General features: G+C 34.8%; 1 protein-coding gene across 5 annotated transcripts in view; it reads left to right on the top strand.

Moving 5' to 3' along the window:
• The window catches only part of MCTP1 (multiple C2 and transmembrane domain containing 1), a 252,740-nt gene that overhangs the window by 97,435 nt on the left and 141,495 nt on the right, over positions 1–13,810 (top strand). For 3 of the 5 annotated variants that reach the window (XM_052700793.1, XM_052700795.1, XM_052700798.1), the window contains exons 3-6: positions 3,793–3,935; positions 5,694–5,773; positions 6,353–6,461; positions 13,170–13,208. In XM_052700793.1, coding sequence (XP_052556753.1) covers positions 3,793–3,935; positions 5,694–5,773; positions 6,353–6,461; positions 13,170–13,208 — 371 coding nt within the window. The remainder of the gene's footprint in view (positions 1–3,792; positions 3,936–5,693; positions 5,774–6,352; positions 6,462–13,169; positions 13,209–13,810) is intronic. The other 2 variants (XM_052700796.1, XM_052700794.1) reach the window with 1 other exon arrangement.

Genomic DNA, 13,810 nt, shown 5'->3' with positions numbered 1-13,810 from the left:
GGCATTTTTCGACCACCACTGCCTGAAGGCTAGCAGCTTCATCACAACCCTAATAGTTAGGCATCCAAATAAAATACTGAGTTTTTGGAGCCTCGGAATGCTGTGAGCCAGAATGTACATCTCTGGGTAGCATGCTATTTAATACAGCAAAAAGTTTAAAAATCCTCAAGTGGAATTTTATTTATGAGAGTTACATAGATTACACAGAAATATTTATTAGTATGACTCAGTGGTTATACACAAATGTACTCAGGAAAATTGATTTCTCAGTGGTCAGAAAACACCACCTTGTTAATATTCTCAAAAAAGAAAAAAAGAAAAAGAAACTAGATTTAAAATTGCGTTGGTGAAAATCTGAATTGGAAGTGGAAGCTTTGGGCACAATCTCTTGTAGCTCTGGACTATGCTTAAATGTTGCTCTCTGTTTTGTTCTGAAAGTTGTTCTGGACTGTAAGTGAAAAGCAGAAGTGGAAAAATGAATGCATGCTGTAGTTAAATGATTTTAATTATATCAGTTAATTAGCTTAAGAGAAATACTTACTAGTGGCTCACTATTTTTCTAAAATGTATTATTTTTTTTCCTTGTTGGATGAAGTTTAGAGCATCTATAGATGAAATGACAGCTGGATGTGCTGTTCTAACGTTTTTTTTTTATGAACTACCGTAATCGGTTTTCTGGTTGTAGTGTGAGATTTTAAAATTTACCGTTAGGCATTCCATGTCTGGCTCTCACATTCTAACAGTGGATCTTCAGGTCAGCTTTTTCAGATGTGCTGGATGTTTGACTTTGGTTATATTGAGTCAAATGCAGAAATACTGTAGAGAAATGTGCATACCTTTGCCTCAGTCTTTCTCAGTTGCAGCAGTTGCTTGATCCCATGGTTCCATCTTGCCCCGTGTTCGTTGCTGATTTTTCTTTGATTAGCAGTTTATCCCATTATATTAAATAAGATTTCATGAAGAAACACAGTCTGATTGACAAGGAGACAAATATCTTGAAAAGACTTAGAAAGCTTCAGGAGTTAATTATGTGTATTTATAGGATGCACTGAGAATGTCTTTCTATCATAGATCTTTTTAAAATTATTATTGTGGCCAAATCTGCCATTGCTGAATTTTCTCTCCTACTCTCATTCTTATAGTTCCTTCTGAAAAACAGTTTAGTATTCTTTTGCAAAAACATTTTGAATATTTATCCTGCAAAATGTCTGTACCTTCTTTACTTCCACGATCTAATCTAAATCCTAAACTTGCAAATCCATCCTGGGAGATGTCTCCGTAAGAAGTGCTTGGCCCTGTAAGTGTTAGTTGGACCTGTGGAGCTGGAGGAGCTTTTGTTTTGCAGGATCAGTTAACCATCTTTGTGATAATGGACAGCATCTGAGCTCAACTCTAACAGCATGTGTATGTGTCACTTTGGCTGATGCTTGCTAGGAACAGAGAGTCTGCCACCTTTTCAAAGAATCCTTATTGCCTTTGCACAGTCACTAGTGGTACTTCAGGAGCTGCTGAAGTACAGTGCTGTCTTACTGCGTGGCGTTATGTGGAAGATTTTAAACTCATGAGTGAAGTCTTATAATGATCACAGAATCACAGACTGGCCTGGGTTGGAAGGAACCTCAAGGATCATGAATCTCCAACTCCCCTGCCACATGCAGGGCCACCAACCTCCCCATTTAATATTAGATCAGGGCCCCATCCAATCTGGCCTTGAACACCTCCAGGGACGGGACACCCTCTCTGGGCAGCCTGTTCCAGCACCTCACCACTCTCTCTGTAAAGAACTTCTCCCTGACATCCAACCTAAATCTTCCCTCTTTCAACTTAAAACCATTTCCCCTTGTCCTCCTGTTATCTACCCTTTCATAGAATTGATTCCCCTCCTGTTTGTAGGCTCCCTTTCAGTACTGAAAGCCTGCAGTTAGGCCTTCTTTTCTCCAGGCTGAACAAGCCCAGCTCTCTCAGCCTGTCCTCATAGGGGAGGTGCTCCAGCCCCCTGATCATCTTTTGGCCCTCCTCTGGACCCTTTTCAACAGCTCCCTGTCTTTCTTGTGCTGGGGGCTCCAGACCTGGACACAGTACTTTAGATGGGGGCTCACAAGAGCAGCTTAGAGGGGGACAATCACCTCATTGTCCTTGCTGGCCACCCCTAATAATGTTAACTGATGCAGGTAGAACACACATTTGGGCAATTAGTAATAGGGAAACCAATCTGTGACTTAATTAATAAGGATGTGGGTTCTTTGAGGCTCACTTTAAAGTGTCTTTTTACTGTTTTTATGTGATGTTATTATCACAAGTAAGATGATTTTAATAAAAGAGCAAAGATTTACTTAAATTGAACAGTTGATTCTAATTAAAATTACAGACTCAGACTAATCGTGCTAGATTAAACTTTTATGCCACTGAAATTCTGTCCTAGTAAAGATAAAACAGAGTGACTGTCTCACCTGAGATCCCTCTTTCCCAATTTCTTTTTTAAGAAATCTGAGTTTAGCTAAAGAGTGCTGACATCTAGCGGCTACATGAAATAGTGCAAAGAGCTTTAGTCAAGCTGGTCTTTGTGTTCAGAAGAGTACAGTGCAGTTTAATAAAAGATAACCAATCCTTTTCTTTATGGATTTAAACACAAACGTGAATTCAAGAAACAGATGACAGAATTATGAGGATGAACTCCATTGAATATGTTTTATTAAAATGTTATTCACTTACATGAAAGGAAAATCTTACCTATTGGCATTTTAGGGAAGGTAATTAGTTTGAATTTTCAAACTCTTATTTCTTTTAAAGATTTGACTATATTTTTAGTAATAAAAAATAGAGAAGGAAAAGACGAATTGCCTTTCTTCAATCTGCTGTCAAGGTCAGTCTTCCACTTGGACCACAGCCTGTGTGTCTTCTAACCGTGGTTAACCTGAAGCAAGACCACACCCAGCTGCACATCAGTCATGTTTCTGGTCTGGATCCGTCCACACAGTATTTAACAGCTGCTTCCTGAAATGCCTGATAGGGCGAACACGAGGACTGCAGAGTCTCCTTCTTCAGCCCTCATCAAGGGGCGTCTCTCTGGCCTTAACAAATCCCACTTATGCAATCTTTCTGACTCATCTGTTCTGACACTTTACACCCACATCTCATCCAATCTCTATTGATCAGATTTTGAACATCTTTATTTCACTTTTCCAAATTCTCTTCAGAGTTACCTGTTTGCTCATTGTTAACTATTCCCCAGATGTATCAGGGAGCTTAAGGCTGTGCATATCTGCAATTATGTGACCTATCTGAACTTTGTGAACTGACATTGGATTTAATTTGTTCATCTTGTCTGTCATGAAAGAAGGAATCCTGAACACAGAAAAGTCAATGAAGTGTTACACTTGTGATGCCAGTGGAGCCAGGATTTGTTCCTAACATCTGCCCATGCATTTTTAAAGACATCATATAATTAGATGAGCGTATTACAGAAATCTATTTCATAACCTAATTTTTTGTGATTGCATTAAGATGAAATCCTAGTCCTAATATAGTGATGTTTTTTTAACCAAAAACTACGCTGGAACAGTTGTCATTTCATGTGTGACTTTGAGTTTAGATTGCAGACAACAGAAGGTAATTCAAGCACCCTCTCATTATTGATACTACAAATTAGCTGAGTACTGGCACTATAGAATTAGATTGTGACAATAAAAAAGTAATCAAGCTGATGCTTTTAGTATAATTATCAATACAAACTATGTTAGTATCTGAACTGGATTAAAAGGACATAATTAACAACGTATGTTTCATCCACAGGAACCAGTGATCCGTACGTCAAGTTCAAACTTGGAGGAAAAGAAGTGTTTAGAAGTAAAACAATACACAAGAACCTCAATCCTGTGTGGGAAGAAAAAACTTGCATTCTTATAGATAACCCAAGAGAGCCCTTATATATAAAGGTGAGACAGTGTATTATTTATGTCAGACAAATTACAGGCAAAGAGTTATTGACAGAATTTATATTTTTAAATGCAAAGTATGTTACTATTAAAAAAGCTTGAAGTGAATTGTAATTCTACATTGATACTTTCCTGCCCTCATTACCCTTAGGAATACATAAGGAATGAAAACAGGCTCTGTAGCAGAAAGAAGCAGATTCAAAAGGGGACGCTTAAAAGAAAGCTAGCTACCTGTTTTGATTTAGGTCAAATAGCAACCCTGCAGTAAGGTAGCAACCCAGAGTAAGGTAAGACAAGGGAACAGAAGTATGTATTTTGTTTTTTCTAGGAAGAATGTATTGACAGGTATAACGTCTTTCTTTGCAGATATGTCCTATGAACACAGCATCTAAGTATTTCAGTGTTTATAGCTCAGGCAGACATTCTAAGTGCTGGCTGAGGTATACTAACTCAGCTGAATGTATCTACTGGATGTTTTCATTTTGGTAATTTGTAGAGAGAAATAATAATTATATTTTGCAAGAGGAACTGAGATTTTATCATGTATTTTTCTTTCACGTTGCAGTGAAAACGAGAGAGATAAAATATGACAGTGTCCAGTCACGTAGATCAATACGATCGACTTAAACACAAATACTTACGAATTCAGTCCTTCATGCTTGTAGCCACTGGAATATAGGATTTTGGTAACATTATTTCTGTCTAAACCCAGTCTGTATTAAATTATCTGTAGAAGATGAACAGCTTTATCTTCTTAAAAACTTAAAAAAAAAAAAAAAGGTTTTTTGTAATGCAATAGTTGAAGTATATATATCAGAATCAAAGGCCTTGAGTCCAGGTCTGTTACTTCTCCATTAAATGTTCTCATTACAGCTACTAATAAGTGTCCCTCTTTATTTAGAACGAAAGATCTCTTCAGATCTCAGAAATTGTCATGACAATGCCATGACAAGGAAATGTAACTTAACTAGGAAGTTTTTGATGCCTGAGAGTTTCCGATTTTTGGCTTGCATAGTTATGTATTATCTTTCCTTTTTACCATCCGTCTTTTTTGTACATTTCCTTCCAAAAGACGTTCCTTAAGAATTTGTTTTTCGTCATTGTGATTTGAGAAGGCCTAATCTCAAATCACTGACACCACTCAATGTATTAACCACAGATTCTTTTCTGAATTTCAGTAAACTTGTCCAGGTGTGTTGTCTTTTAGACAGAAAGTTAGCAGGCTGCATCCTCATAGTGAGTAAGAAGTGTCACTGGTACCTTACAGATCTATTAAGTCATTGTCTTAAAGTATTTCTAAAACCTAAAAACCTCCAAAACCCTGACTGATAGAATTTGATCATGTCTCATACTGATGCAAGTGCTGTTTATAACCCACTTTTCACAGTCATATCACTCCCACTTATATTTTATAAGATTTCTAAGGGTGTTAATTCATGTCTAGCAAGCTAGTGATTCTCCTTGCTTTAATTTTACTTTTGCTTTTCCTTTTTTAGTGTCTGTATTTATAAAAATACTGAATTTGTTCACATGCACAGTCTGGTACTGGTATACCATTGTGTCTTTACATTATGAGTTCCAACTTCTAAATAAGCAGTTTCAAAATTTTGTGTCTAAAAAGTGTATGATGGTTTCAGTTACTCCTTGTCTGACTGAGAAGCATGTGGCTTAACTCTGGAAAAGCGTTTTCATGAAAAAGGAGTATTTCAAAAAAGTTTTCTGATGCTGAAAAATGTTTGTATCCCCTGTGCATCTTAGGTTTTTGATTATGACTTCGGGCTTCAAGATGACTTTATTGGTTCAGCGTTTTTGAATCTTGCATCATTAGAATTAAACAGGTATGGCACAAATAAGTCTATGGAGTAATTCCTTAGGCGTTAATTGCATGTTTGTGGAGCTGCAAATAGAATGTAATACTGAAAAATAATAATGCAAACCTACCTCATATAAAAATGGCAGGGGAAAGACACAGTTTCAGGGAATTACTGTAATATGAACATTAGTAAATATACTAACTTATAATACAGAATATTTGTTGTAGCATCTATAAAAATATAACTTTTATAATCACTCTATTCATGTTTTTATATTGTACCCTTGTTTTTATATTGTCTTCATTTACAGTAGTACCACCTGCTGTTTATGTTTATTTTTCTTATGCTTTTTTAAATTCATTACCATTACAGTGTGGGTTTAATTACTTGAGTGTGTGTATGTACTTAACATGGAGAAAGAGTATTTAGTGTTTACTTATGACTACTTAAACTGAAATACTTGAAGGTATAAATAAGCTAGATTTGTCACATCATTTTCAAGTAGCTTCATATAAATGCAGATTTCTTTAATTGTCATGATTCAGAAATGTAATTATCTGAGAGCCTGAAATCAAAACAAGCGCACATGTTTTTGTCTCCTAGGCAAACAGATGTTACCTTGAGCCTGAAGGACCCTCATTACCCTGACCATGATTTGGGAACTATATTATTATCAGTTCTGTTGGCTCCTAGAGAAGAACAGCGGGAAGTGGTAATTTTAAGATTTTAATAAGTGTCATCACTCCTGTTATCTTTCTACAATTGGATGGCTTAAAGCATGAGAACTATATATCATGAGGTTAATTTCATTTTTTCAGTACTTAGGATAATGTTGAGCTATGTTTCCATTATAGCTAAGCATACTTTGTCTGCATTGGATCCTTTCTGAGAAAGTAGTAATGAATTTATCCAGATAGAACATAAGCAATCTGCAGGGTGTCAAAGCCAATTGCAGGGGCATGATGGTGATTAAAAAGGATAAAATCAATAAGGTACTGGAGAAGAATTTTAAACCTAGTGCTGCCATCTTTAGACAAGAATATTGAAATACTATTCTACTCTGGAAAGGAAGAAACTTGAGGAAAAGTAGTATTTCTTAATTTTTGGCTTTTAGTATGATAATGTTAAGTTTCATTAGGAGTTTTCAATAGAAAAATTGTCTGTTTTTCTACGTTTATTGCAATTCCTTCATCAATCTCAGTTTTCTAAGCTATGTAATTGCTAGTGAAAATGCTTCGTTGTTTTAAATATCGATCCTGCTATTATGACAACTTCTGTCTGCAGTTTGGATATTTTACAGGTTGACTTTTGACTTGTTTTGTAATAGTCCATTTGCAGGAGAAATATGAGACGTGAAATCTTGCTCAGAGGTGGCAAAATAATGTAAACTCCTTTTGCATCAGGAGGTGAAAAAAAGAATTTGATGAGTTTTCCATTCGCATTCATTATCTGTTCTATAAACAGGGGTGTGATCAAGTTTATATTTGTAAGAGTATACATGATTCTGTAAAGAAAAGGACACTACTGGTGTCCTTTATTATTGGTGGTTTGTGATACACATAAATATTGGTGGTTTGTGATATTCTTTTCCACTTTTCTTTGAGTTCTTACTAGTAACTCAGTAATAGGAACTAGTTGTCTGATAATTAGTATGACAAAGATGTAGGGTTTTGAAAACAGATCTCTCAACCATTGTTTCCTTTACAACATCCTCTTAGAACTTAGCAAAATAATGGCAAATAGTTATAATTTACAGGAAGATTATTTAAATTGTGTGTTATCTTTTTTTAAGTGGCACCTTTGTAGTGGCAACTCAGAGCAGAGTCTTGCAGACTGCAACGCAAGTGTGCCTCTAGGTAAAACCCACATTTGTAAGTCTGCTGGTAACAACTCTGTTGTTACACTTTAGTGTTGTTACACTGTTATGACTTTAGCATTATTGTGCCATAATCCTAAATTGTGCAGCACAGAAAGAAATGTGTTTTTATGTGAGAAACCAGTGAGTGGGCAGTAGGAGTAAGTTTGTTTCCATTTTTCACAATACAGATAGAAAAGGTTACTGTGCCTTTCAACATTAAGGAAAAGTATTATCTACTATACAGAGGGAACTGAAGAAAATCACAGTTGAAAAAATTAAAAAAATTAAGACACTGTAATGTGTCTTTCTTATGGGCATTTTTTCAGGGAATTAGTAACTGAATTTGTCACAGAATTCCCAAATAGCAGCTCTTCATACTCTTGTAGCTTGTAGTAGTGATAGAAAGAATTGGATTTCTGCTGTTTGACGTTTCATTATTACCTTGATATTTAATAACTTTATTCTTTTAGCTAAGCAGAAGGACCAGTTTTTCTTTTTATTCAACCTGTTCTTGTACAGACTTTTATTCTGAAAACACCCAAGATTTTTTTCTGTTTACTATTGGAAATCACTCTTCCCAAGATATGAATCTCAGAGCAGTCCTATCAAAGTTGTAATAAAATTGGAGAATTTGTGTCACATTGAAGGGAAGGTGACCTATAAAATTAATGCTGAGTTGATGTATATGAATGTGTTACGCATTTAATGATTAGAGGCACAATTATCTTTTAGTTGGTTACCACATGTACCTATTAGATTTTACTTACCCTTTAGGGAGTAGACAAATTACAAAAATTACAAAATATCACATATACAAACTGTCATCCTCGATTGTTTTCAAATATCTTCTAGTAATTAGGACAATTTTTATTGAATTATTTGTTGCTGAGATCAGCAAATTGTCAAATGTTATGCTGGAGGATAAAGGCAAATTCTTGTCTGTTACAGAAATATGCACTGTGCAATTAAAGAACTCCTACTTTTGCAGTCTATGTAGTGTTCTGTTTGAATGACTGCTTCCCTTCTGTTTATCTCCATGCAGGTAATAATTCAAAAAGTACCTGTTGAAATATGTAGATTAAAAAGAAGTGAGGACCTTTATATCAACTTTAAAGACTGCTGCATAGAAAGCATGTCTTCATACCACATACATTTTTTTTCTAAGTCATTACTGATTTTCTTAAATCATTCTGATTTTATATCCCTATATAATCTGTTTTTCAGAAGTGTATTTTCATCTAAATAATTTTTTTTTCACTTGTTGACAAAATGTGCAAGCAGTTTAACAGTATGCAGTAGCATACTGTTTAGCAAGCAGTTGTTAAATCATGAAGCTGAAGCATTCAGAGATTAGCAGCTAGCAGTTAAATTTCATATATTTTATGTTCCATGTGCTTAAATTACAAATAATTCTTACGGCTGTATATGAGGAGAAAGAAGGAATAGCTTCAACAAAATGTGTATTAGCTTTTCCATACATATATGGCATAAAAATAGCAGTGTGTCTGATCCTATATTTTGGGAGCTCTATAATAATAATCATAGTTCATACCTCAGCCATTTGAATGAAATTTGCTGTTTTGATGTTTGGTAATTTTTAAGTACAGATTAGACTTTCCAAAAAGATAGTTCATCTACCTGAAATAGAGCAGCTGAGAGTGTTTTGGAAGTCAGGTATACAGGTATAAAAGATGAGTCTATTGACAGTATCTGTAGCTAGATAGAGGATAGACTGAATTCTTTCTAGCATAGTATTTTATCAGCATACCACAGTTGTATCATATGCGTAGGTTGTAAGATCCATCCTGTCATGATGAATAGGGTATATTTCCACTTTTAGCACCTGGTTGATAAGATATTTCAACTGGAAGTTCAGTGGACTGCTGGTAGAAAATTGGGAGTCTTATTGTGTATTGCTTCCTTTCTGCGAGAGAGAGATATTATTACTAGTGATTTTTAAAAGAAGCAGTCACTGTTGAAGAATAATAGTTGATTTTGGTTTTGGATGGGAATGTGTTTTGTGAAGCCTTGAAATGTGTAAAGAGCTGTGAAAGAGATTTTGTCCACACATGAAAATTCTACTCCTTCTTTTGGAAAGAGATTCTGATAAGTGCAAATTTTCAGTGTGCAGATTAATATGATATTCTTTACAATGTACAGCTAAAAGTTCCCGTTTCCTAAGACAAAGACAAATTACATCTCTGTATGCAGATAAAAATTCAGATCACTGATGTTTCCATATGTGCATTTAGCTAAATGGAATTATATTATAAATAAGAAGAGCTGATGATTTATCTCTGAGTCATGGTATACTGTGAGAAACAGCTTAAGTAGTTGACAGTTTGCTTCTAGGGGAAGAATATTAGACACTGTTTCAATTTAATGGAGGTTCTGTATGCTGGTTTCATAAATAAGAACCTACTACTTGATTTTTATAGTATATTTTCTTAGGACAAGAATGCAGAACTAGGCTGTAATAATTTATATACATAGACAGATAATGAACATTTCTAGCAAATCTTGAATGGATCATTGCCTTTTGTGACCTGCTGCTTTTTCTACCAGCATAAAAATGTTAACTTCTTAAACAATAATCAATCCACTCAAACAGTTTACATTAACATGGTCTATTCCTTTGAGTACTATTGAAATGAAAAGTCAGATTTATTCTGGTTTGTGAGCATTCTTAAATTGTGAATCAAAACTGATGAGTTATTGGTATACATTTGAGAAATAAGAATGTTTTTTAGTATTTGTGAAAAGAGATTTTTTTTTAATTGAAAAACTGAGTTGCAGAAGCATTATTTTCAATAATTCTTTTGCATTTTCATTGTGTTAGGTCTGTATAGTTGTTTCAGTTATTTTGCTTTGATAGAACAGGTAGCTGATTTATCTAGTGTAAGCAAAGAAGACAAAATATAAAAGTATTTGAAAAGTGTTTGTATATAAAAACATGTTCAAACTTGAGCTCTCCAATAAAAAACAAAAACAAAAAAACCCCACTTTTTAACTTGTAAAAAATATTTTTTTCCTTAATTTCTCATTGTAAAGAGTGTAAATTTATAAAGTTGGTAATAAATTACATTTTTTCTTAGACATATTCCAATGAAGCTTACTTGTTTCTGTAATTCCAGTGATATTCTTTTAATGCTAATCTTTGAATACATGTAATTTACGCATGCCCGTGCATCATTTGTAGTTGTATGCATGCCAATTGAAAATGTGTATCGTGTATGCAGATTTCATGCTCAGTGTTGTAACCGTCAGTGCCGTAACTGCATGTGAGTGTTTCTGGCTCTTTTGCTGGCAGAGCTGAGTGCGCAGATTCCATCACTGCAGATCTTGCACAGCGACTGTGAATTTGTTGGAACTGCATGTCTCCTGTTTACTCTTGAGAACAGTCCTTCCTAACCTGTGTCTTAAAGTTAGCTACAGGGAGTTGAAAGTCGGTGGCTGATCATTTCAGTGGCCTTGGGGGCTGTAAGGCTTGGGTACTACTACTGTACAGCAATACCAATGGCTTGAGTAGCATAGAAAATAGGAAAAAAAGGAAACATGTGAGTGTTACTTGGATCTGAAATTAAAATTACAGCCTTATTTTTTCTTAGATAATTAACCCCAAGTGATACTAAATACTTTTTGCTTTTTTTATCAGTAAAAACATTGATAACATTCCTATGTTGTCAATTCGCTTGCTGTCCTAAATCATATAGTGCAAGCTCATATGTTATTTTTAATTTTGTCAAAAGTGTAATACTGTCACAGAAAAGAAAAAGAATGACAGCAGCGAACTGAGGCATGGAATGTTTTCATGTGAAGCAGTTCTGTGTAGTTCATCCATCACAGTTTGCCTTACGCTATTTATTTGCTTGGTTGACTTCTAAGGATGTAGCTTATCTTGCTACAGCTGGTTACAGTGTCAGTGCATTCAACGAGATGTTTCTGTAGATACTGCAGGAACTTAACTGCTTGAAGCTAAAATAGTGTTACATATGTGGCGGATTGAGATGACTGGGCTAGATTGTCTTCCCAATCCCAGACAGGTTCAAATGTAAACCTGTGCTGTACGTGCAGAAGTTCAGGATGAGGCAGTGGCAGTGCCCTTACCCATGAAGTGCCATGGCCTGGAGCTGCTTATTCCCAAATGCCTCTCTTAACTCTGTCCATAAAAATGGGTCAAGTGGCTTTCTGCAGCTTTTTTTAAATTCAAATATCTATGCGTATTTACCAGCTCTATGGTGTCACTAACATATTGGCAAAGCTGTTAAGTTTTATCTGTCCATAGCAACTGAAAAGTTTTCCTCATCAGCCAGGTGTTGTTTGCCTCCCAACAAGCTTCACCTAATTTTTTAAACAAAATTATGGATATTTTTAAAAAAGGAAAATCATAGAGTTGTTTCTTTCCCCGCACAATACTTTTACCAGGCAGAATGCTAGCATCTCAAAATTTATTTCAGTCTGGAAAAGAAGTACTTTTGCAATAGTTTATATATATATACAGAAACTATATATATGTGCATGTGTGTATATATATATATATATATATATAAGTATGTAAGTATATATATATAAGTATGTAAGTATATATATATAAGTATATATATAAACATATAAGTAAATATATATATATAGTACTGAAGAAAGCTTAAAAAAATTAACGGCCTTTTAATTATTCCTGCACAGTGAAAACGTAGGATGAGAATATTAAATCGCACAGATTAATTTCTCAGTATTTCCACAAAACTGTTTTAAGCAACATTTATGCTCACAGGTAAATTGTCTGCATCCATCTTGAACAATTTTATTTACCAATTAAGAATATGTGTCTCTTGGCACTGCCTCCCACGTGTTAAAGCACTGTTTCTAGCAAACCAAAGTTTCACAGATTATTTATGTAGTAGGATATGGATACATGGTTTTGGTTATTGGTTTTTTTTGTTGGTGGTGGTGGTGGTGGTTTTGACACTGAGTCAAACTCTGGATTTTATTTCTAGCCTATATATTTTATTTTAGCTCATGCACGTAATTATCAAACCCCTGAGTTATTTTTTTTACTGCCATGAAATTAAGTAGCAATACTAATCTTAAAGATTTTGTAATAGTTGTGTGTTGCCCAAGGATCCTTATGTAGGATTTATCCTTATGCAGCTACAGCTCTCCGCTAGATGGTAGTGTTCTAAAGAATTGGAATATATTAATATTAAAAAAACAAATTCCAGGACCAGTCAAAATTGATGTCAGTGTATATGATGGCAGCTGTTTGTTTTTTGTTTTTTGATTTTTTTTTTTTCTTTGCTTATCTATTTTTTTTAAATCATTTTTTGTGTAATGCATTGTCTCCAGTAATGAGAAGTTCAAAGCACTCAGAGAAGTATGCCTGGGTGTGAACAGTGCTGCTAGTTGTCTGGATTTATTTCAGTCTTGTGTAGTTGTTGCCGCAGACTACGTGTTGCTGCTTCAGTGATAATGGTCATTGTATGTGGATTGTCCCATTGGAAACAGCTGGCCTCCTTTTCTGCATTTCAGAGAAAAGGTAATTAAAATGCTCTATTTTATTTTCAGACAATGCTAATGAGGAAGAGTTGGAAAAGATCAAGTAAGGTAACTTTTAGCATGTGGTCTTCTGGCATTTCTTGTAGAAGAACTTTAATGTTTTACCAAACCTACCTCTTGGACTGAAATCTTGTGGCACAAGATTTATTGTCTTTCCAATTGTGTTTTACTGAAACTGTTCATATTTTGTCAAACCCAAATCACGATACACCTAAGCTTTTAATGTAATTATACCATTCAAGTCTGTTGTAGCATTTTAACCTATCCTATGTTACCTAGTAATGTCAGGTAATAATTGCTAAAGGTATGCTCTTTTTTTGACAGTTTTAATATCTCATGTATAATCAATTTCTGTAAAACTTGCTGATGTTAAAAAGCAATTCATGCCAAAGGGTAACATTAATTTTCCTATTACTTACTACTGTTACTGTCTAGAATTCTTGTGTGAAAGATTTCTGAGTGTTGCTTCTCAGAGATAGACTTTCCTGATCATAGAATTCAAGGGAATAGTGAGGTTTTCCAAGAGCAGAGGAGTCATTCTCAGTATCCACTTTGTACAGCTCTTTATATAGACTTTCCTGCTTTTAGAAGTCATTTTTATGAGAAAAAGTAGGCTATGTTCTTTTTCACTGTGAAAAGGCTGGGACATG

This window comes from Tympanuchus pallidicinctus, unplaced genomic scaffold (assembly GCF_026119805.1).
Source record: "Tympanuchus pallidicinctus isolate F22 unplaced genomic scaffold, pur_lepc_1.0 scaffold4, whole genome shotgun sequence".
In the NCBI taxonomy this organism is placed as follows: Eukaryota; Metazoa; Chordata; class Aves; order Galliformes; family Phasianidae; genus Tympanuchus; species Tympanuchus pallidicinctus.
The sequence above is the reverse complement of the archived record's forward strand: the minus strand, read 5'-3'. Positions and strand labels throughout refer to the sequence as shown.